The 25,878-nt window shown below is 43.4% G+C and overlaps 1 protein-coding gene across 1 annotated transcript in view; it reads left to right on the top strand.

The window, feature by feature from the left end:
- Positions 1 to 25,878, top strand: part of GABRB3 (gamma-aminobutyric acid type A receptor subunit beta3) — a 271,733-nt gene that overhangs the window by 158,106 nt on the left and 87,749 nt on the right. Inside the window, exon 4 of the mRNA XM_043922453.1 lies at positions 23,171 to 23,391. Coding sequence (XP_043778388.1) covers positions 23,171 to 23,391 — 221 coding nt within the window. The remainder of the gene's footprint in view (positions 1 to 23,170; positions 23,392 to 25,878) is intronic.

Genomic DNA, 25,878 nt, shown 5'->3' with positions numbered 1-25,878 from the left:
TTAAACTTTTCGTATGTAGTCTAGATCTGTGCCTGCATTCTTTCCCCAGGATCTTAGATCATCTTTACTATCATTACTCTGAATTCTTTTTCAGATAAATTGTTTATCACCTCTTCATTTAGTTGTTCTTGTAGGTTTTTGTCTTGGTTCCGCATCTGCACCATATTTTTTTGTCATCTCATTTTGTGGAACTCACTGTGTTTGTGTTCTCCTTTCCACAGGCTACAGGATCACAGTTCCTTTTGCTTCTGCTGTCTGCTTCCCGGTGGATGAGGTTGTCCAGGGGCTTGTGCTGTTTCCGCCTTGCTCGGGGGTTTGACTTGTGTTGTGACCACAGCCTGCCCTGGACGTTGAGCGAGGCCTCCCTTTGCTCTGTGATTGTCACTGCCCTGTCAGGGGCTCGTCTGCAGTCTGGTTGTTGGAATACTGGCCCCAGAACTGTTTCTTAGCCCCAGTTCTGATCGGTGGTGCCGCGTAGGCAGGGCTGAGGGACTCCCGGTGGAAAGAAGCCGCTCTGTTCTCCCCCTCTGGAGTGTTACCCGAGGACGTGCTCTGTCGGGCCTCTCACTGTCGCGTGAGCTCGCCGAGCGTGCTGTTACCGGCATGGCTCTCGTGTCTCCTGACTGTGGGTCTGCTGGCACCGGCACTGGTGACTCTCAGGTGTTTCCACCAGGCCTGCTGGCACGGGTCCACCGAGGTCAGGTTCCAGGACTGTAGCAGTCATGCCCCTGGACCTGCTGTGGGGTCCTCGTCATCTGGTTTACCCGCCTCCTGAGTGCTGAAGCCTCAGTTGGCTTCTGTGTTGAATGAGCAGCGGCACCATCTCCCCCCTTGCACCGTGAGAGGCAGCTGTGCTCCTGGGCTCCTTCACCCGGCCCCATTGCTGGCCCACCAGCGCAGCGTGTCCCGGCGTCCCGTACAGCCTTGTCGCCCCGTATGGGTCTCGGGCTCCTGGCTGCCCTGTCCCGCCTGTGCTGCTGGAGAGTGCCCGGCCTCTGCATCTGCACTTCTCTCTACCAGGAGTGAGTGCCCTGTCTCCTTTCTTGTCTCCTTTCTTTGATAAGCAAACTTATATAAATATAATTTGCATACGAAATAGACTCAAATGAATTCTAAACCTAAATGTAGGAGCTAAAAGTATGAAACATTTAGAGAAAAAAGCCCATAGGACTAAATTGTCCTGATCTTGGGTTCAGTAAGGATTTCTTGAATGTGATATAAAAAGTCCAAATGATAAAATGAAAGCACTGATAATCTGTACTTTGTCAAAATTTAAAACTGGCAGTCTTTGAAATACTATGATGAGAATGAAACATAATCCACAGCAAGGTAAAAAGTATTTGCAAAGCATATATCTGACATAGAGCTTATACTGGGACTCTATAAAGAATTTTCAGATCTTAATGAGAAGAAGAAAAACAAATTTTTAAAAATTGGCAAAGATTCTGAACAAATCTGTCTCAATGGTGTTAAGGAGTAGCCTATAAGCCAAGGGGGAAGAAAACAAAATCAAAAAACCAGTCATCATCATCAGTCTTTAGGGAAATGGAAATTAAAGCCACGATGACATGCTATTCTGTATCTACTAGGATGGCAATAATTTTTAAAAAGAAAATCACAAACTTTTGTAAGAATGTGGGGAAACTGGTACATTGGTGCCCTCCTGCATTGCCAGGGTGACTGTAAACTGATGTGGCCACTTTGGAGAAACAGTTGGATGGTTTCCCGTGTCGGTTACCATATGACCCAACAGTTTTACCCCAAGATTTGTACCCAAGAGAAATGAAAATATCTGTCCACAGAAGCCTTGTGCATGAGTGATCATCGCAGCCCTCGTCATAATACACCAAAAGCGGGAATAACCCAGACATTCACTGATAAATGCCCAAACAAACTGACTTATTCACACTTGTAACACATATTTGCACTAAAAAGAAAGGAAGCACTGATAAGTGTTACAAATAGATCCTCAAAAACACCACGAAGAGTGAAAGAAGCCCGGCACAAAATATTGCACATTGCATGGCTCCATTTACTTAAAATCTCCAGAACAGGCACACCTATAGAGACTCCAGACTGTGAACAGGGAGCCCCTACACGTGGGCATGTGATTTCTTTTGGGAATGACATCTGTTTTGTAATTAGGCTGTGGTGCACTTTGTGGATTTACTTAAAAATGTTTAATAGTACCCTAAAACAAGTGCATTTTTGGTAGGTAAATTATATCTCACTTAAAACTAGTAAAGTAGATTTCATTATTTGGTTGAGTAATATTGAAATGACTTCCCTGGTGGCTCAGATGGTAAAGCGTCTGCCTACGATGAGGGAGTCTTGGGTTCAATCACTGGGTCGGGAAGATCTCCTGGAGAAAGAAATGGCAACCCGCCCTAGTATTCTTGCTTGGAAAATCCCATGGACGGAGGAGCCTGGTAGGCTATGGTCCGTGGGGTTGCAAAGGGTGTAAAAATAATTTTTAAAGAAATTCTTAATGAAAATATCAGGCATGTAAAGATGGTTTAATTTCTGTTACCAGGTAATTATCTTTGGGTACACACATATGCGCGCACGTGCACACACACACACACCCAGAACAGAAGGACAGAGAGTCTGTGTCTTAGAAGAGGAATAAGGGTGATTTTTTTTCTTGTTTTCATAAGTTTATGTTTTACTAGAGAAATAAAGAAATAGAAAAACAAAATGCAACAGTTCTCATTATTCACAATACTTACCTTCTATAAAATTGCCACAAACACTAAATTAGTGAATACTGAATCATTGATCCTAAAGGAAATAGAGGATAGGTACCTACAAACTTCCACACTTTGCTGTGGACTTGAAACTAACACAGCATTATTATCATCTATACCCCAATATAAAATAAAAATTTTTAAAATACAAGCACACATAAAGCAAGGTTAGGTAGTCCTTGTTTTATGAGAATATTGTGACCAAGGGTGAGTTTTGATTGCATATATTAGAGGTGTTCCAATTTTTTTTTTCTTCTTAGCTCATTTGCTAGATTTACTATAAATCTGTAGATTAAAGATGTCTTAGAGACACCATCAAAGCTGATGAGATAGGATTGCCTGTCATTATTGGCCTGCCTCCTAATTAGCGCTTGCTCCCCACCCGCTCTGTACAAGCCATCATGAAGATGCTGTTATCTTATCACCTAAATTTCTCCCAAACACATTTGCTTCTTTTTTTTTTTTTTTGGTGTGGGGAGCATTTTATTTAAAACTGTATTAAAAAGAACCAGGGAATATTTGCCTTTTCCTCCCTACATAGCATTGTGTAAGTTTAAGTTGTACAATGTGATGGTTTAATATACATACATATATAGGGAAATGTTTACCACAATTTTGACAAAGTACAAATTATCAGTGTTTTTGTTTCACCTCACATAGTTACCATTCTCTTGTTGTGGTGGTGAGACTATTAAAATTCTACTCTCATAACAATTTTCTTGTATCTAATACAGTGATATTAATTGTTATTTGTTATAATCATCATGCTGTACATTAGATCCCTGGAACTTACTCATCTTATAACTGGAAGTTTTTACCCTTGGACCAACATCTTCCCATTTGCTCCATCCCTCAGCCCCTGGCAACCATCAATCTGCTGTCTGTTTCTATGAGTTCAGAGATTTTATATTCCACGTGTAACTGAGGCCGTATAGTATTTGTCTTTCTCCGTCTTGAATTATTTCACTTAGCAAAGTGCTGTCAAGGTCCATGATGTTGTTGCAGATGGCAGGATTTCATTCTTTTATGGCTGAGTAATGTTTGTGTGTGTGTTCATGTGCATGTGTGAGTACCAAATTTTCTTTATCCATTCGTCTTGGATACCTATGTTGTTTCCATATATCTTGGCTATTATAAATAATGCTGCCATGAACATCGGGGTGCAGATACCTCTTTGAGATAGTGATTTCATCTTTTTCAGGTATATACCCAGAAGTGAGAGTGCTTGATTATATGGTAGTTCTGTTTTTAACTTTTGAGTCACTTCCATACTGTTCTCAATTGTGACTGTACCGTTTTACATTCCCAGAAACAGAGTTCCCTTTCTCCACATCCATGCCAGCATTTGTTACTTCATTTTTTTTAATAATAGATATTCTAACAGCGTTCACAATTTTCTCCGCTCTTCATGGACTGTGGCAGCATGTTAGTCTGTTGGGCTGCCATTACAAAGTACCACAGGCCAGGTGGCTTAAATAACAGTAATGTTTTGTCTCATAGTTCCAGACGCTGGAAGTCCAAGAATAAGGTGTCGGCAGGGTTGGCTCCTTCTGGGGACTGTTGGGGAGAGCCTATTACAGGCCCTTGCCCTGGCTCCTCCTGTTTCCTGGCAGTCTGGTGCTCTCTGGCTTGCAGAAGCATCCCCTCTGCCTTCATGGTCACTGCTGTTCCCCCTCTGCTGTGTCTGCGTCCCAGGCTCCCCTTTTTATAAGGGCAGTGGTCGTATTAGACACTGGTAGCATCTTGTTTCCCTTTGAATTCCCTCTCCTGTGTGTGGGCAGTGGCATGCAGGAACAGTTGTTGGTTAAATACATGAAAAAGTAACAGGAGTGAGAAAGTTTGTACCTTGGAGTCCACACTGAGTCACCCACAGGGGTACTTCCAGGTAAGCATCTGCGTTGTGACAAAGGGGTAACAAAGGAGTGAGAAAGTTTGTACCTTGGAGTCCACACTGAGTCACCCACAGGGCTACATCCAGGTAAGCACCTGCGTTGTGAACTTCCCCAGCACACGCACTTCTTAGGTCCAGGGGCTGTGTGCTGGTTCCCACGTTGGTTCCGGCATGCCCCCAGGCTCGGCGGGAGTGTAACGGCAACAGCACTGACCTTGGTGTACTGTGACTCACTTAAAAGACACCATGGGAGGAGAACTGTTCCTGCCTTCTTGGGCTGAGTCCTACAGCTGCTATTTTTGGAGTCGGCTCCAATGACTGTTTCTGTGCTTAAGGATTTAGGGTTGCTTGGTGGATGTGCGCACAATGGGCCAGCCGTCTCTGATTAAAGGGGAGAAAGGGAAAGATGGACCTTTGAAAATTTTTGATGAGAGAAAAGATGGAATTTGAAAACAGACTCTAAATAAAAATGTCTTGTAGACTGAATCCACAACAAACGTTTAGTTTTAAGAGCTTGCTGAGGCAAATGTAATAAATAAATGAATATAAAACAATGAATGAATGAATACAGTGACTGAATAAGTCCGTGAACTGGTTTATTTATTTATTTATTTTTCATGAACTGATTTAATAAATGCCTGTCCACTGCTTAACTGATAATCTGTCTTGCAAATAGCCCACAATATTTGAAAATTACATATTGGTATAGCTATCTATTGAGTTTCCCGGGTGGCGCTAGTGGTAAAGAACCTGCCTGCCAGCATAGGAGATGTGAGAGATGCAGGTTTGATACCTGGGTCAGGAAGATCCCCTGGAGGAGGGCACGGCAACCCACTCCAGTACTCTTTCCTGGAGAATCCCCAGAGAGCATGGAGGACTACAGTCCATAGGGTCACAAAGAGTCGGACACGACTGAAGTGACTTAGCGCACACATAGCTATCTATTACTGCTTTGGGGATGTATACGTATACATGTCGATAGACACAGGATAGCAGTGAGGCTATTTTTGGTGTGAGAGTACTCCAAGGTGTCCTTCATGTTTCTCATTTTCTTCATGTTCATCTCGCTGTCAGGTATCCTCCGTCAGCCAGGCAGGCCGGGTTCACCCACCACCAGCGCCACCATAAACTGAAGGATGGGCAGGATGGGAAAATCATCACTCACCCCTGGGCTCTTCAGGTGGGGTCCCAGGCTGTGCTGATAAATCTCACCAGGAGGGGATGTGAGCTCCCTCACAGATCCAGTGGCTTTGATCATGAGCAGTTGAGGAGCAAAAATATCATTCCAGAAACCTTAATTCCGACCACCAGTTTGTATCCCACGGAACATTCTGACTCTGCACCCTAGTACCCTTTTTGGTGTCCTCTTTGAAACTCAGCTCTGCCAGTCAAGTTTCTTTCTTCCCTCCTCTGTTACTCTCATTTGGCCAGACCCAGAGGAAAGGCACCTCTGAGGAGTGAGGTCTCTGGATGGCTCGGTCGGGCCTGGTCCACAGAACCTCCTGACACCCACTGTGGTTCTGGGAAGTCATCCTATGCAGAGACCAAGTTCAGATGTTAATTAACCGGCTCCTGCCCTCACTGGACGGCAGTCAGACTATCATAGCAGTCATTTGTAAAGGTACACTTGATAATGGACTGAGAAGTCAATCTAAGGGTCTTTTACAGATGTCTGTGGGCCGCAGCACTGTTACGTTTAACTTGGTGCAGATGACTTCTTTAGGTCATAGGGTTAAATTTTGAGCCAGAACATAGCAGGAGAAAACCGAAAAGATTGTAGCTTTTGCAACATCACACCCTATACTTTAAGTGACAATTTCACAGCTTTAAAGGTGAATGTAAAGCAAGTGGATCATAACTGATTAAATTACCAGCTGTTAATTATATTGCCAGCTATAAATTATAAACTCTAATTCTGATTAACACAGCAGCTAATTGATTGACATCTTAGACTGTGTTATAACTGAATTTGGCACGCACAGTCCCAAACTCATGGGAAGGAAAAAATGTCTCTATAGGCTGTGTAACATAGTGGATCAATCCTAGCTTTGTGATTCCCGAGAAAGCCCGCAAAAGAATGAGAAATATAAAGGACACTTAGAATTGTTGTCTCGCACTAAAAATAGTCTAGTTGCTATCCGACAAGAGCAAGTCTCATATGGAAAACCTGTATTTTAATAGCCAACATTACTCACAAAATCAGGAAAATGTACAATTAACGTGACAGTTGATGTTCTAATCAGTGCCTTGGTGAATAGGAACCTTTTGCTACTTTAAATTGCCATCTGGCTGCTACGTGAAAGTTTATGGCTGGCCCACAGCTCTGTGTTATGACTCCTTCGGATGAATTTGAATATGAATAGTGTCAGATATTCTATTTAAGAAGACCAAACTACCAGAGGAGAGAGAGCACTTGCTTTTTGCAGGCAGTGTTCTTCCTTAGGAGTACTTTAAGAGCTCTTATTTATTTACCAACTTCCAAAGCAAAACATGGGCATTTTGACAATAAAAATCATCCTTTTGTAATTCCTGTTGGCGCCATAAACACTTCACCTTTTCTTCATGAATTCTAACTCATCCACATGCATGCCTGGAATTCATGAAGAGCAGTGAAAGGAAATAATTAGAAACATCTGTTTACATTTACCAGGAGCAGATATTAAAGGAATTAAAATGAGTATAATCATCACAGCTTAAAAAACTGAGTATACAAGAATGTCTGAATGCCACAAGAGTGCCGCATTACACTGGGTGAAGATACTATATGACATAAAAAGGTCTTTCATTAAGTGATACAAACAGCAAGCAAAGTTGACATGTACTAAATAAGTATTTGGTAATATTCGATTCTATTGTTAATTTACTGAACAGCTCGCCAGTGTGGTGTTTGGAGGAAACGGCACCTGTTGGGCTGGTGGCGCCGTTACTTGCGGCATCAGGGCCTGGGACAGGCAGGCGTCCACCCTCTTGGGCAGCCCTCAGACACCCACGCCGCAGCCCCGTCCAGGACGTGCGCTGCCAGGGCCCTGACCCACACCTCCTGTTGTCGTGTCAGCTGTTGCCATGGAGTTGCTGGGCTTTGTTCAGAGCTTCTTGAAGTGGTTTGCTGGGAGCCCATCCTGGCACCCACCGGAATCCGAGAGCAAGTGGGAAGATTGTGTTCTTGCAGTTTGCCCAGCACAGACGCTGCATTTCACAGCATGTGGGGCAGGAGAGGTCCACATGCTGCCTTTTGGTACACACGTGCCTGCTTTCTAAATATAGCAGTCGAGTTTCCTGATTTTAATGGAGTTAAAAAGCTCAATGTGATTTTGAGTCAAAATAATGATCAGAATATGAACTCCTGGTGTGAAGACTAGTGACATGCAAAAATAAGAATTGCACAAAGGAGCTTTTTAAAATGATCAGTGCTGGGTCTTAAACTCCTGCAATTCTGATCCAGTGCAGATGGAGTGGGCCCTGGAATTGGATGGGGCACAAGGAAAGGGACGGAATAAGGATGACAAATGACTACCAGATGTGCAGGTAGATATGGAGAAAGCTGAGCTCACCTTGGGGTGAGTGGAGGCAGGAGAAGGTGGCAGGGATGAGTCGAGGCAGGTGAGCCTTCAGACCTGAGGGGAAGGGGCCTGTCCCGGAGCCCCGACCCGACAGCTGGTGCCTTAGAACGGCCAGAGAGGGTCTCAGAGGCCACGCAATGTTCAGAGGACCTCAACCCTGAAGCTGGCTGCCTAAATAGAGTTCAATAAGGACAAAAGAGTGCCTCATGGAGGTTGTGGGCCAGCCTTGCTGGGACCACGCTGGAGATGGAAGCAAATCTCAGGTGACTGATGAGGGCATATGAGGTCTTCTGTGTTCAGCACTGTGGTTGACTAGCCATTCTAAAGAACTATGAGTAAAACCATTAGGAAAGTTTAATAAATCATAATAAATGTCATTTAAATATTCACATAATTCACAGAAAAATGAGAAAGCCCCAGGAGCCACAAAAAGGGACAGAGATTCTGTTTGGAGAGAAAGCTGAGGATGAGTGTTGTAAGCTGCACTTGAAAACCATAGCCTTGGGATCATTTGCCCTAAGAAAACATCTGATCTGAGAATTTGTATTGTATAACTGTACTAATCTTGATTTGGGATTGACTTAAAACTACAGAGAAATTTTCACTGAAAGTGATCCAAAGTTATCAACCAATCTGGAACACTGGGTGAAAGTACTTGCAGATCTTTTATAAAAGGACACACTGGCAACCCAGGTTACATAGAACTTCTGCTTATTGTTCAGCAAATGTTTGTGAAATTTCTCTTATGTGCTAGGCATTGCACTGTGTTGGGAATAGATGAGTGAACAAAACAGATCAACTTTCCTCTCCTCATTCAGCCTACATTCTAGCATGGGAGAAAGGAAATTCAGTTCAGTTCAGTCACTCAGTCCTGTCCGACTCTTTGCGACCCCATGGACTGCAGCACACCAGGATTCCCTGTCCATCACCAACTCCCGGAGCTTGCTCAAACTCATGTCCATCACTTCGGTGATGCCATCCAACCATCTCTTCCTGCCTTCTCTTCCTGCGTTCAATCTTTTCCGGCATCAGGATCTTTTCTAATGAGTCAGTTATTCGCATCAGGTGGCCAGAGTATTGGAGTTTCAGCTTCAACATCAGTCCTTCTAATGAATATTCACAACTGATTTCTTTTAGGATTGACTGGTTTTATCTCCTTGCAGTCCAAGTGACTCTCAAGAGTCTTTTCCAACACCACAATTCAAAAGTATCAATCTTTTGGTGCTCAGCCTTTCTTTATGGTCCAACTCCCACATCCATATATGACCACTGGAAAAACCATAACTTTGACTAGACAAACCTTTGCCAACAAAGAAACGTCTCTGCTTTTTAATATGCTGTCTAGGTTGGTCATAGATTTTCTTCCAAGAAGCAAGTGTCTTTTAATTTCATGGCTGCAGTCACCATCTGCAGTGATTTTGGAGCCCCCAAAATAAAGTTTGTCACTGTTTCCATTGTTTCCCCATCTATTTGCCATGAAGTGATGGGACCAGATGCCATGATCTTGGTTTTCTGAATGTTGAGTTTTAAGCCAACTGTTTTACTCTCCTCTTTTACTTTCATCAAGAGGCTCTTAAGTTCCTCTTCACTTTCTGCCATAAGGGTGGTGTCATCTGCATATCTGAGGTTATTGATATTCCTCCTGGCAATCTTGATTCCAGCTTCATCCAGCCTGGCTATTCATATGATACATTAAATAAGCAGGGTGACAATATGCAGCCTTGACATACTCCTTTTCCAATTTGGAACCAGTCTGTTTTTCCATGTCAGGTTCTAGCTGTTGCTTCTTGACCTACATACAGATTTCTCAGGAGGCAGGTAAGGTGGTCTGGTATCTCTACAACAAATTAGTCAATGTATAAAAAAGCAGCAGACTCGCAGATATCGAGAACAAACTAGTGGTTACAAGTGGGGAGAGGGAAGTGGGAAGGGGCAAGATAAGGGTAGGAGAATAAGTGGTACAAACTGTTATATGTAAAATAAGCATCAAGAATGTATTGTACAACACAGGGAATGTAGCCAATATTTTGTAACTACAAATGGAGTATAACCTTTACAAATTGTGAATCATTCTGTTGTATACTTAAAACATATAATATTATAAATTAACCCTACCTCAATAAAAAAAATTATAAAGCAGAAAGAAAATGTCATTCCTCTACTCTGTAATCAGTAGCACTTGATTTCTCCTTCCTTGGGCACTGTGTTTGATTAATTTTATGAAACCCTGCATCATGATTTCTTTCTAGCTACCCAGGCTGCGATTGTAATATCCCAGAGGGTGGCTTTATGTAATTCCTTGCAGGGTTCCCCATCCAAATATTTCTGCTGAAACTATTATCAATTCCCAAAACCATCAAGCCAATATTTTCCAGTCAAATGAAGTATGATGTTGTTAGTATCATGATTTGTCTATTAGCAATAACCTAACAAGTTCTGGGTAGAAACCAGAAATAGATGTGATCTCAGAAATGAACAGACATGCTGTCTAAAAATAGCTCTTCTTCTTAGAAACTGAAAGTACTATAAAATGTATGGCATCACTAGTCTACATGTTTTGTCTTTGAGGAGGGGAAATCCAGTGATAAATCCTGCTATAGAGATATATATGTAAAATCAAAGGACACTTGAATACCCACAGTTTAAGTTTATAGGGGTGAGGTTTCTTGGTTTACAATGGAAATATTCATTGTTTACTTTATGATAAATATATGCCCTTCTTGAAGCATTTTTTTTGCCTTGTCTGCTCTCGTGAAGGAATTCAGAGTGACACAGTTCTGTAAAGCCGATAATGAGAGCTCTATAAGCCATGTAAACCAAGAGATGACTGCTTTAGGATGTAGAATTCTTAACCTCATGGTCATCTGCAGGCACCGTGCTCAACCAAGGGGAAAGCACAGAGGCTTGAGAAATGCCACACAGTCAGAACATGGGCAAATCCCTCACTTCTCCAGTTGTTATATTCTCCCAGTTCAAGTATCCTCCAAACACAGAGCTGTGGGCGGCGCCTTTCAGGAGCAGTATGGCTGTTTCTCACAGCCAGTTCTTGGAACTCCTTTGGATAGATGATGAATTTGAGTCATTGCATCCTCTTTATAAGCTGGGCTTCCCTGGTGGTCAGACAGTGAAGAATATGCCTGCAGTGCGGGAGTCTTGGGTCCACTTCCTGGGTTGGAAAGATTCCCTGGAGAAGGAAATGGCAACCCACGCCAGTATTCCTGCCTGGAGAATTCCATGGACAGAGGAACCTGGCGGGCTACAGTCCAATGGAGGGCAAAGAGTTGGACACAACCGAGCAACTAACACTTTTGCTTTCATCCTCTTTGTAAACCTGTTAATCAAAGATAGTTGCTAGAAAATAAAGCTATGTATCTGAATATACACGCACACATATGTTGTAGACTGTATATGTATATATAATTTTCTGAAGAGTTTGGTGTCTTTAATGAGTGTTATTCAGGTGAATACTAATTGAAAATAAAGGACAATATGAAACAACTCCTCCTCAATTTATAAGCACATTCCAGAAGCTCATTCATACAGTGTTTGTGCTGCGTTAGAACATCTGTTCCCATGTGGAGTGTGAGACATCTGGTCATCTTGTATGTTTAACCTGTTGTTAACCTGTATGTTTATGTTTAACCTGTAATATATCAGAAGTCTGGTATTTCTGGCTCAGCCTCTGCCAGACACCATAGGTAAGCGTTCTTCTGGGGTGCAGTTTGGAAGTCCAGGATCTCAACTCTAATCCACTGTCATGGGGACATTAGTGAAAACACTCCCCACCCTCCTACGGTTGCTGCTGACTCATGATCCAGCTCTAGATGTTGAAGGTATTTAGGATATAGGGTCAGTAGAACCCAGTGACGGAATTAATGCTGGATTTCAGATGTGAAAGAAAGAAAAAGTTTGTGTATAACCTCTGGTTTTGGTTTGATTGAAATAGTGGATAGATGCTAGTAGAGAATGGGGAAGAGATTTGGAGTAGAAAGATAATGAGTTAATTTTAGACACATTGAACTCTTGGTTTGCTTATGGGGCATCTGGATGGACAGATTCAAAGATGCTGGATACATCTGTGGACATCTCAGAAAAATGAAATAGTCCAGACACTCTGATGGAGGAGGCTTCCCTGATGGCTCAGTGGTAAGGAATCTGCCTGCAATGTAGGGTCAGGATTGATCCCTGGGTCAGGAACATCCCCTTGAGAAGGAAGTGACAACTCATTCCAGTATTCTTGCCTGGAAAATCCATGGACAGAGGAACCTGGTGGGTTACAGTCCATGGGATCGCAAAGAGTCAGACACAACTGAACTGAGCAACAGAGCCCGGTACGACCGATGGAGGAATAAAAACTGGAGGCTGGAGTTAAGAACAGGAGATGGTTCTTGCATTGCTCCTGGTTCCTCAGTGTTTAGTTTGGGAGAATCAATTTACAGTTAAAGGGGGCTGTGCAGAGGACACTTAGTGAAACGTTCTCTGTATACAGAGGGGTCAATTGACTGTATCATGGGGAGGAGTAGGTGGGAGGTAGGTGGGAGGTGAGTCCTAGAGCCCCCGAAGGTTAGATTAGCCATAGTGGATCACAACCCGGTAGGATGGCTGGCTTGGTATTTTTATTAGTGCTATAGCTGTTTTATACATTTGTGTTTAAATTTGTGATTTCAGTATATTTCACAGCAGAAAAAAAAATGTTTTATAGAAAATCTAGTGACCTGTTGCATTTCAGGAAACAAACTTGCAATTTTATTTGTATATTGAGTAAAAGATGAAATTTGGGATTTTAGAAATGAAGAATGAGGTCTGCTTCTGGTAGTGCTGAGAATTCTGCACCAAATCATTAGGCTGAGTCTTTCTTGCTGGCATCTTGGAATAATAGAGCACAGTAGGTTTTTTGGGGGATCGGGGAGTTTGGTGTGCACTTGGCATGGGGCAGCCAGCTGGGAACCCATCTGATAAAGAGGATTCTTTTGCATTGGGTGTTGAGGAGTTCTGGGGAGGATGACTGGCCCTGAAATGCCTGTTATGAATCAAGCTCTGTGTTAAGCTCTGTTAGCTCAGTTAATTGCTAGAACACTTTTATAAAAATGAGCATTTTTAGTTTCATTTCTCCACAAGAAGTTATTGAGGCTCAGAGGTAAGACATAGGGAGAGAAGCCAGCTCGGTGGTCTGAAGCATCCTGCTCCATCACCCTCTGCATTTGCTGGAAGTTATTTGTAGCCTTTGCTGGAAATTTACTTAGCCAAGGGCATGTCTTATGTTTTCCTGGTTCTCTTTGGTTTAGGTTGAATTCTAGATTTCTTCTGGTTCTACATTTTTTTTTTTTTTTGTCCTTTGAGAGAAAATCAGTATAATCATTTTGCGTTTCAGACTTACTGTACTCCGGAAAAATAGCTATGGTAACTTTTCATACATGAAAAGAAAAGCAATTTTCAAAATAATTTATATCCTTTGCCAGTTTTTCATGTGGCTATAGGGGACTGGGGAACTTGTTAACTATTTTCAGCAGCCCATCCAGATTTCATACAGAGGTCACTGGTTCATCTTCTAAATATACTTGGCATTTAAGTGGATGAATAAAAATTATAGACTGTGAGCCTTTTGGTGGATGCAGTAGCTATATAAAGACCAGAAAGTCTCAGCGACCTTCCTCTGCATTCACACACCAGCTCCCTCCCAACTCCGGACTTAGTAGGTATTCCTTAAACATATGCATTGTTGTAGTAGGTGTTCCTTAAACATATGCATTGTTGTAGTAGGTGTCCCTTAAACGTGTGCATTGTTGTAGTAGGTGTTCCTTAAACATATGCATTGTTGTAGTAGGTGTCCCTTAAACGTGTGCATTGTTGTAGTAGGTGTCCCTTAAACGTGTGCATTGTTGTAGTAGGTGTCCCTTAAACGTATGCATTGTTGTAGTAGGTGTCCCTTAAACGTGTGCATTGTTGTAGTAGGTGTTCCTTAAATGTGTGCATTGTTGTAGTAGGTGTCCCTTAAACATGTGCATTGTTGTACACGTCTCGGCTCCTCGCGTGTGTCCTCTGTGATGCTAACCACTTCAGAGTGTGTGTCAGGCAGACTATGCAGATGGGTAAGTGTGCTGAAGACGGTGAAAAGGCAGACTTGAAACTTGGGCATGTTTGAGTTTGAAGTGCCTTCTCTTGGTCACTTTCATTATACTCGATTTGGTTTTATGACTACCCCACCAGAATGTGAGCTACTGTGAGGTACAAATGATGTGCTCCTCATCTCTGGGTCCCTAGTACCTAGCAGAGTTCTCAGCCTGTGGCAGATAGTCAGTGCAGCTCGAGGCAGAGGGAGGGAGGAGGAGAGGGGATCAGAAGGGGTGTCCTGCTTTATTTTCACAGATCACCGTGTTACCAAGCTCAGGTTCAGATGCTCACTGCTCGAAAGCCAGTGACTGAAATGCAAGTGTCGGTATAAAGGAAAGTTGCTTCCATCAGAGAAGCCACTGATCTGGGGAGAAAGTGGACTCATGTTCTGAGACCAACTCCAAAGATTCCGCTTAGCCATGACAATTTAAAGAGAAAGAAGGGAAGCAATCTCAGTTATTCTTCATGGTCGGAGGTCAGATTCTTCATCATTTTTCTGTTGTGTGCAGACCTGCTGACTTCTGATCTTCCTTCAGAAGCTTGCCTTGCCCACACAGTCTGCCTGCAGATTTGCTGAGAGGGAAGCTGGGAATAGAGAGTCCATCATTCTTTGACGACATAGTTCTTCATTCTTACTCCTTTTAATTCAGGAAAGTAATCAACAGGTTAGGCAAGGCGTTTTATACATTCAGTAGTTAGATTAAATGTTGCCAAGTGATCTCATTTTTCTAATTAAGACCTGAGGAAGTCAGAAATGGGTGAACAGGAAAGGGGCAAAAGAGCTGCTGAGACTTGTCAGCATCATTCCATTTCCCTGGGGTTGGGGCACAGGTCTGTCTTCTGTAACCTTTCATGCTGACATAGGGTGGAGGATTCTGAGCGGAAGATGTTGAGAAATGTGTCTGTAGCATCTCTTTGCTGACAGTTTTAGTTGCCTGCTTATATGTATGGGCTACAATTATTTTTGATGCCCACAAAGATATAGATAGATGCTCCACTTATAGCTCAGTCAGTAAAGAATCTGCCAGCAATGCAGCAGACCTGGGTTCAATTCCTGGACAGGGAAGATGCCCTGGAGAAGGAAATAGCAACTCTCTCCAGTGTTCTTGCCTGGAAGATCCCATGGACAGAGGAGCCTGGTGGGCTACAGTCCATAGGGTCGCAAGAGTCGGACATGACGTAGCGTCTAAACCACCACCAAGATATAGATTATTATGAGTGCTGACATTAATACCGTTCTTTGAAGGCCAGTTCTTAGAATTGTGCTAGCCATAGACTTAGTATTGCTCAAGATGGAGCAGCTTATATCATGGCTACGGTCTGGTCATCAGCTAACATCCAGTTAGCTTTTTCCCTCTGGTTTCAGTTATAGTATCTGTACAGCGACCCAGGAATGTGCATCAGACACTGAAAGATCCTGTGACTCTATTGTCCTGATCATGAACTGCTTGAGCCTGCTCTTCTGTTACTCAGGGAGGCCTGGGAGATAGCAGGTTTTCCACAAGCAGCAGGCAAGGGACATGGAGGGGGCCTTTGTATTATGTTGGTGGGGATGAGGGTGAATGGGGTGGGCTGCAGGATTTTGCTGGATTGTAACCTCATGGATTCAACAAATGGAAACCTAGGTACCAGCAAAATCTGTTGTGGGAGGGGAGATGGATGCAGTGTTGGATACTCATTTTCTGACCATTGAGAGGAATGGATTAAGATTTTCTAAATAAATTCTGTTTTAAAAAGTGCCAAGATTTCCCCAGCCTAATTTTAGTTTCAGAAATGCCTGCAAAGGAAGCCTCCACCACTGAGGGCTTATGTAAGCTTCTTGAAACAATTTCCTGTCTTCCCTGACCTAAGAACAACTTACCTGTGAGTTTTGGTCTCATAAACTTGCTGAACCAGATGCAAATGCAGGTGTCCTGTGGCTTTCACAGCTGCAGTTAAATATTTACATTTGGCTTGGAGATTGCCTTTCTTTCTCAGGGTTAGTAAATTTTTTCATTTCCTGTGCTGAGCAAATCTAGTCAATTACCTAATTGCAGAATAATGAGCAGTATTTCCACTTTCAAATATGTATTCTTTCCATCTTAATGTGATAAATACCAAGAAATTTCCACAAGCAGGAAGAAATGTTGTTGTTTATCTCTTATTACAATTTATTTGAGCTGCTTGAGTTATACACCCAAAGGCTTTATTTTCTTGTTATTTGTTGTTCCTGCAGCTGTTTGTATATTCTCAGGGGATTTTAGAAGGACAGTCACCTATGCACAGATTCTTGGTCCTTGAATGTCTCATATTTAAAAATGCTTGTTCCCAGCCTCCTCAGACTCTATGCCTGCCCCTTTACCCCTCCCGGCTCCATCCTCTGCTGCCTCAGTACACCGACTCCCAACAATGGGATCATGGGCTGGGCTAGTGTCTTACTCAGAAATTGTGGCTTCTGACTTTTGCATGAAATGGAATTTTGTAATATGGGATAAAACCTAGCAACTCTTGTGTCATGTTTTTTCAATGAGAAAATAGGACACAAATTCTAAACAAATGACTCACTCGTTTATGGAGCCCTACCGAGTAGTGTTTGCTGTAAAGAATCCACCTGCAATGCAGGAGACCCCGATTCGAATCCTGGGTTGGGAGGATCTGCTGGAGAAGGGATAGGCTACCCACTCCAGTATTCTTGGGCTTCCCTTGTGTCTCAGCTGGTAAAGAATCCGCCTGCAGTGCGGGAGACCTGGGTTCGATCCCTGGGTTGGGAAGATCCTCTGGAGTAGGTAAAGCTACCTACTCCAATATTCTGGCCTGGAGAATTCCATGGACTCTATAGGCATGGGGTCACCAAGAGTCGAACATGACTGAGTGACTTTCACTTTCACTTTGTGAAGGCAGTATAAAGCCTGCAGGGATAGGCCTAGCCTTGGACTTCAGTATTTCATGCTGTTTGATTTAATACACATTTGTAAAAAACGGAGAGAATGGAGAGGACCCTGACTTCATTAAGTTATCAAAGAACTTTATGATCCCTAAGAGAAGCCCTGAGGCATGAATTGCCCTTTAATTGAATGCTTTTGTTTGTAAGATGCTTTGTAAGAAGGAGTCTTTGTTTTGAATACAATTCCTCAATATTTTTTCGTGCTTATTCTAAGTTCATCATGAACTTTTTATAACAAAGGGAGAGAAGGGCAGGGGGTGGAGGGAGAGAGATATTCTAGACAATTTATCTTACCTAATGATTTTTTAAAAATTTTATTTGGAAAATTGCTTTACAGTTTTGTTTTGGTTTCTGCCATACAACAATATGAATCAGTCATATATATAAATCCCTTCCCTTGTGAACCTCCCTCTCCTCCGACCATCCCACCCCTCTTGGTCATCATAGAGCACAAGACTGGGCTACTTGTGTTATTTAGCAACTTCCCACTAATAACCTATTTTATCCATGTATACTATACTATATATGTCAATATGTATTTATACTATATATGTCAATGCTACTTTCTCAAATCATCCCAACCTCACCTTCCCCTGCTGTGCCCACAAGTCTGCTCTCTACTAGGTTCATCAGTACCATTTTTCTAGATTGTATATATATATGCGTTAATATGTGATACTTGTGTTTCTCTTTCTGATTTACTTCATTCTGTATAAGAGGCTCTAGGTTCATCTACTTCCCTACAACTGACTCAAATTCATTCCTTTTTATGGCTAAGTATATTCTATTCTAAAAATGTACCAAAACTTCCTTATCCGTTCATCTGTTGATGGATGTCTTGGTTGCTTTCATGTCCTGGGTATTGTAAATAATGCTGCAGTGAATATTGGGGTACGTGTATCTTTTTCAATTATGGTTTCCTCAGGGTATATGCTCAGTAGTGGGACTGCTGGGTCATATCTTAGATTTATTCCTAGTTTTTTAAGGAGTCTCCATACTGTTTTCCATATGACTGTATCAGTTTACATTCCCACCAACAGTGCAGAGGGTTCCCTATTCTCCACACCCTCTCCCGCACTTATGGTTTGTAGAATTTTGACGATGGCCATTCTGATTGGTATGAAGTGATATTTTATTACAGTTTTGCATTTGCATTTCTCTAATGACAAGTGATGTTCAGCATCTTTTCATGTTTATTGGCCATCTTTATGTCTTCTTTGGAGAAATGTCTGTTTAGGTCTTCTGCACATTTTTTGATTGAGTTGTTTGTTTTTCTGATGTTGAGCTGTATGAGCTGCTTGTATATTTTGAAGATTAACCCTTTTTCAGTTGCTTTGTTTGCAACTATTTTCTCCCATTCTGAGGGTTTTCTTTTCATCTTGTTTATTGTTTCCTTTGCTGTGCAAAAGCTTATACGTTTTATTAGGTCCTAATTGTTTACTTTTGTTTTTACATCCATTAATCTAGGAGGTGGTTCAGAGAGAATCTTACTGCTATTTATTTACCCAGTGATTTTAATGAGCTCTTGTGTTTGTATGCCCAGTCACTCAGTCGTGTCCGACTCTTTGTGGCCCCATGGACTGTAGCCTGCCAGGATCCTCTGTCCTGGGAATTTTCCAGGCAAGAATACTGGAGTGAGTTGCCACTCCCTATGCTAGGGTATCTTCCCGACCCAGGGATCGAACCTGAGTCTCTTGTGTCTCCTGCAGTGGCAAGCAGATTCTTTACCACTAGCACCAGCTGGGAAGTCCTGCTGAGCTATCATAGTTTGAACCAACTCAAACTGAAAAACGCACATTTATGCATCATACCCTAGAGAGTCCCAGTTCTCAGTGGCCTGGAGAAATCTGGATGAAGATACACTTGCATTTTCCCTGTCCCTGTCACTGCCTGACCTCTCTCCACTAAATCCCATCTCCTAGGAAACCAATGCTTTTAATCAGGGCCTCCCAAATTCCCAGTGCCAGCCTCATTCAGTGGTTGGACTTGGACCTAAACAGAAGGCTGAGTGCTGTCAGGGTGGACTGTACCTGAGTCCACCTCCAGTGCTAAGGTCAAAGACCAAAAGCTTACTTCCCTACCTCTACGTTATGTTTGCTGAGGAGTCCATGATTCCCGCTTTCCACCTCTAGCCCACTGCCATCTAGATCTCTGTGGATTCCTGGAGTTGTACAGTCTCAAGGTCTCTTCTTTTTCTGAGAACAGACTCAAATCCACTGCTGGCAGGCTTGCCAGTCCACACAGATTGCATCTCCTCATGGCTGTGTTCTTTGATCTAGGACAGATCACTCCAAACCCGGAAACCAGCAATTTGCCTGGGACCCCTTGGAGGAAACAGGCCTTCACAAGGCATCTGTCTACAGAGAGCTATGCTGAGTGCCTGCAGGATGAGGGGCTTTAGTGGTACCATCGTTCTTATTACTCCCCTTTGAAAAAAAATTCCTGGAGAAGGAAACGCTTCCCACTCCAGTGTTCTGGCCTGGAGAATTCCACAGACTGTAAAGCCCATGGGGTCACAAAGATTCTGACATGACTGAGCAACTTTCACTCACTTGAAGAAAGCTACTGTACATGGCTGCACCCTCCCCTCTCGGGGACATCTTTGCAGACCTCGCCCACCAGGGTGGTTTCTTTGTGCTGCTCGGAAACCCAGCAGAGCTGAGGCTGAGCGCCATCCTAGCGGGAGATGGCCTCACCTTCAAATCCCAGTTCCCCCAGTTGCTTGTGTAACTGGGGGTGGGGGGGCAAAGTATATGAACTCTCTAAATTTTTCTTTCTTCATTGATTGGGGGTGGTAATGAGAACAACAGCAATCCCTGCCTTGTATTTAATTAAGATGATCTCGCATAAAGCCTGTTTGTTGTCATCAAAACATGTTAGCTGCTGCTGGCGGTGTGAACAGTGTTCCCTAACACCCCTCCCAGGCGTCAGCGCCATGGCCCCACAGCTGCCCAAGAGAGCAGAGGGGGCTTGTTCCTGGGCAGTCATCTCTCCTTTATCCGCCTTTATTCCTTTATCTGCCTCTTCTTTCTCTGCAGGAGAATGAGGTGAGATGCTGACTAGCGTCCCGCTGAAGTCACCATGCCCTTGCTTTCCAAGGCACAGCCCATGCGGCGGATTTGCATTTAAGTGCTGCTACTTTTTATCCCTGTGTTTCCTAAGCTCTCCTGTGCCTCAGTCCACTCAAGTCAGTGAGCAAACACCCAAGACCAGAGCTGAGAGGTGCTGCTGATGCTGTGGGGAGCAACAGAACTCAAAATTAGACCCTGCTCTGAGCTTGCAGGCTGAGTGACAGCTGGGCTCCCAGGGCCAGCTGACGCATGGAGGCGCCTCCACCCTCATGGCAGCCCCCGTGAGCACCAGCTGGAAGGGAGCTGGGAGAGCGGCGCTAGACTTCACGACTCAGGCGTAGGATGAGGGCTCAGAAACCGGGAGAGAAACAGATGAAACTCTTCTGTTTCAAAAGAATGCAATTCAGAGAGTTATATTTAAATTGAAAATCCTTTAGCTGCTCCTGCTAATTTACCTCAATCTTATGCCACCAAAACTTTGCATGCTTCACTTAAAATGCATCACCTACATTTACTGATGTTATGGTAGTGCTGGGACATGATTGTGAACTTTACAGGCCTGTTCGCATCCTGAGGGTCTGCATCAAGCCTACTACTTGTGGCTTGCTAACCAACATCCCTTTTCTCTGTCCACCCTCATCACCCTCCAACAGGATCTCCCACTCACTGAGGGTTTTGCTCATCATCCTTGTTACCCACTGAACTCACCATTGCAAAACTGATCTTCCTCACCCACAGCTTTGAATTTAAAGCACAGGTTTTATTATTATTATTCAGGTATGGCAAGGCCAACAGATAAGGAGACAGCTCTCATTGAAAAGAGAGTTTGTCACCAACAGACACCAAGAGGAGGAGGCATGTTAAAGCATGAGAAATCAAAACCTAAAAGACATGGTTGATACACGTGGTTATGTCACTTGCTGCTTAGAAACCTTCAGTGGTCCTTGGCTTTGGAGTCAGTGTTCAAGTTTCTCCACTTTCAGGTCACTGCTGCAGTCCAGCCTTGCCCGCCACTCTATACTTTCCCCCTCTTGCATCCCATGTTCCAGCAAAACTGCACTCCTTGGGGGTTTCTCATCAGTTCTATAAAAGCAACAGTTCTTGTGAGACTTTTCATTCCCCTGCCTTGTGTCTGGCTGACCAAGGCTTCAATACCACCTGCTTTGTGAGAATTTTTAATTGGTGGTAGGACTTTCTGTGTATATGGGGGCTTCACACAATTAATACCAGGCACAGACCTTTGCCATGGAAGTGGGGAGGAAAAAATGCCTGTGCTTCTTCACATCCACTCAAATGCTAACTTTCTTTCTAGTTGCAATAAAGCTTCAATAAAGGGCTTCCCTGGTGGCTCAGACAGTAAAGAATCTGCCTTCAATGCAGGAGACTTGGGTTTGCTCCCTGGGTCGGGAAGATCCCCTGGAGAAGGAAATGGCAACCCACTCCAATATTCTTGCCTAGAGAAGTCTACGGACAGAGGAGTCTGGTGGGGTACAGTCCATGGGGCTGCAAAGAGTCGGTCGTGACTGAGCAAGTATAAATAGAATAAAAAAATATAACAAAAACAGCTCCTCAGGCTTTTTTTGATGTTTGCGTCCCTCTCTGATTTTTTATGGGCCCCCTAGCTTACCCCTTCTTTTGTCCGTAGTTGTGAAGCATGTATTGGTTCTGTCACCTCCCCGTTGGTGACGGCACCTGGAGAAGAACGCAGGTGTGCTTTGTCATTCTGGAGGCTCCTCTGCTCCAGCACTCTTGTGGCCAGCGACAGACAGTCAGTGGCATGGGCAGCTCTGAGAACTGCCCTGTGAGGTGGCGAGAAGAACTGGATGGGATGTCAGGAGACCCATGTATGAGATAGATTCTTCAGCTGGTTTGCCGTCTGCCCCTCACTGCCTGCAAAGTGGATGTGCCCTGCCAGTGTGGAGCCCACGTGCTCCTGCCTGTAACAACAGTGATTACTTCTTCCCTGGCTGGAGAGTTTACTGACTCCTTGGGATTTTCAGACTGGATCCTTCCACGATGCGGTTCAGGATGTCCCATGACCATGACCAGGTTTTTAGACCTGATCTGGACTTGAACAATGATTGCCAAAAAGAATAGAAATTTTAAAATAGAATTTCCATGCTTGGCCTCTGATTTGTCTTTTCCCCACACTTTCTTATTGCAGTAACTGCTTTGCAAAACAAAAACATGGGGTCGGCTGCCTGTTTTGCTGCTTACTTTGTGGGGCTGGTGCCTAGTCTAGTGCCTCCTCCCACATCCGGCTTTAGTCCTGTTTTCTCTAAGTATCTTCCTCTAGAGGTGATGACTTGGCCCATTAGTGTGTGGCAATGGCCTTGGCAATCTAGAAGGAAACGGAAATGTGACACGTGACGCAGAGATCTCACGCAGGTCATCCTGTCCCCAACTGGTGATTTTTTCTAGACGGTTCCATTTACAGCTGTGTGGAGGGTGGAAGGAAGGAGAGGAAGAGTCTAAACTGCTGAGAGTTTGTAGCCAGGACTGGCCTCTTGTTGGATGCCCAGGCATAGGTATGCTTGGTGGGAGGAGGAGGACCTAGGCTAATGCCCAGGTTCCCTGCCAGCTCTCTAATTTTATGATGACTTTTTTTTTTGGCTTTTATTTCTAGGGTGTCTCTTAAATGCCAATTTATCTAGTCTGCTTCTTACCTAAATAAAAGAGTACTTATAGACATGATGTATACCTGTTAAAACCAGTGTTTGCATTTACAAGAAAGCAACCACTGCTTCCTAACCCTGTCCGAAAATAACCCATTTCTCATGGATTCCAACCTGAATTGGGCTCATTGTGGAGGAAACTTGCCTGTGGCTGAGCACAAACTCCTTTTTTCTTTTCTTTTTCTCCTCCAGGATTACACCTTGACCATGTATTTTCAACAATACTGGAGAGATAAAAGGCTCGCCTATTCTGGGATCCCTCTCAACCTCACGCTGGACAATCGAGTGGCTGACCAGCTCTGGGTGCCTGACACATATTTCTTAAATGACAAAAAGTCGTTTGTGCATGGAGTGACGGTGAAGAATCGCATGATCCGCCTCCACCCCGACGGGACGGTGCTGTACGGGCTCAGGTCTGTCTGCCCCGCGGGCTGGGTTCATGGGTGCATGGCACGCTGGCCTTGAGTTTCACTGGAGTTGATTATAGTAAGTGAGACCATGTCCTCCGATTAATTAAGAGACATCCATGAAACATTCTGAACTCTGAAGAAGAAGAATCTTATAAATCTAAGATTTGGAGCATTACTATTACTATAAAGCAAGGCTGTTTTTCAAGCAAGTGAAAAACAGCCTGCTTGGATTGAGTTGATGTAATTGGGCTGTAAGAACAGATTCCCTCAGGATGGATTTCCCATAGCATAACCACAAAGGCCTATAATTAATATCACCTTCATACTTTAGAGGCTTTCAGTAAAGTTTCCTAAAGCCATTTGCAGAGTTGAAAAAAAGGTCTATGTGTGCTGACATAAAGTATGGTCTCCACAGAGCTTTATGAGGTGGCACCACCAATATTTATGGGGATGAGTAAATACGAGGCTTCCTGGTGAGAATAACCTCTCGCCAGGTCTCATAATAAAGTCACGTGAATTCGGAAACCAGACTGTTTGCTGTCTGGAACCCTGAGGAGTCCCTGGGCTTCCCGGTTATCCTGGAAGCCGCCAAGCCTTCCCGTGATGCTCCCCCACTGCTGGTTGTTAGTGACTTTGACTTCCACCGCATGGTGACCTTAGCAATCCGTGTCTCTCGTGTTGACTTAGCACTGGTTTTTGTTTTGTTTTAGAGTGAGTGTGTCTGCATCACAGTCAGGAATGGGGCACAGGTGGTTATCTTGGAGCAAAGGTTTATCTCAGAATGTTGTGACTCTTCCTTTAAAGTTTAATCCATTTATGGCTGCGCTAGGTCTGTGTTGTGGCGCACAAGCTTAGCAGTTGCAGCTTGTGGGCCCTAGAGCATGCGCTGAGTGGTTGTGGTGCATGGGCCTAGCTGCCCAGCAGCATGTGGGATCTTAGTTCCCAGGCCAGGGTTTGAACCTGGGTCCCCTGCATTGGCAGGCAGATTCTTTGCTGCACCACCAGGGAGGTCCCTGTTATGAATCTTTGACTAAGACTCCAACAGGGCTAAAGAGTAATCATAATAATGTATATTTAAATCCATACCACTGTGAATTTTAGTGCTTTGGGAAGAGTAAAGGGAATTATTTAACACTGCCTTAATTGGAAAATGTTAAGTGACTTCCTCAAAACACCAGTATATAGAATGAGACTTGGAATTTTAGCAAAAATCAGACCTAACTGTAAGAGAAAAAAGTGGCACATATCAACTAAGCCATGGTGTTACTCTAAAAAGAATCTAGATAATGTTTCCTTGGGATATTTTCAGCATTTTGTACTTTTGCCTGAAAGCGAGAGATGTGGTTGAAAAGTTTTGAAATTCTGACAAGTAAAAAAATTGGTTGTTCAAAAGATTATCCAGAGGCCATGTAAGCATAAAATGGGGAGTCATGGCCTTCATTTACCTGCCCTCCCTCCCCAAAAATGTGGATAGAAATATGTGAGTGTGTGCATGAGAGTGTGTGTATGTGTGTGTGTGCGTGTCTGTAGTGGGGGCGAAGCATAGGAAGCAGATAGCAATGAAAACTAGGCTAGGCCTTCTTGGCTTCTTGCTGCTTGGGTTCTCTCCATTTTTATTTTTATGTTGTTTATTTTCTCACCGGGATTAGAGTACATTTAGTGTGTCTAAGAAGAAAGAGGTTTCACTCTGTTAGGTTTCACTCTGGACTCAGATTCTGAGTCCACTCAGATCGCTTTACCAGACGCCCACAGCAGACACTTATTTCTCACTCTCTGGAGGTTGGGAGTTCAAGATCAAGGTGCCGGCAGCTAGTGTCCAGGAAGGCCTGCGTCTTCATTCATGCCAGGAGCTTTCTCACTGTATCTTCACCTGATGGAAGTGCTGTGGGGTCTCCTTTATAAGAACAACAGTCCCATCATGGGCCCCACCCTCATGAACTAAGCCTTCACGTTCCGATACCACCTTTGGGTTCAAATATGAATTTGAAGGAACATAAACATTTGAACCATAACAGACAAGATGATACAATATGAATGAAAGAACTGTAATTAATTTCTAAACTCCATTTGAAAGTGTTGGATTTCACACCATAAAATAGACAAGATAAGAAAAACCAAGAGATTAAAATTATGTAACAGCTAATACTCTGACTGTAAATTTTAATGTAGAATTTAAATAATAATGTAATAATAAGCTATGGGATCTTTTTAATAGTAAACTTTTTACAATTACCTAGAAAAACTCTCTGGTGAAATTATTCCAGCTGAGCTATTTAAAATCCTAAAAGATGATGCTGTTAAAGTGCTGCAGTCAATACATCAGCAAATTTGGAAAACTCATCAGTGGCCGCAGACCTGGAAAAGACCAGTTTTCATTCCAATCCCAAAGAAGGGTAATGCTAAAGAATGTTCAAGCTACCATACAATTGTACTCATTTCACATGCTAGTCAGGTTATGCTCAAAACCTTCAAGCTAAGCTTCAGCAGTAC

Source organism: Cervus elaphus, chromosome 13 (genome assembly GCF_910594005.1).
Source record: "Cervus elaphus chromosome 13, mCerEla1.1, whole genome shotgun sequence".
Lineage (NCBI taxonomy): Eukaryota > Metazoa > Chordata > Mammalia > Artiodactyla > Cervidae > Cervus > Cervus elaphus.
The sequence above is the reverse complement of the archived record's forward strand: the minus strand, read 5'-3'. Positions and strand labels throughout refer to the sequence as shown.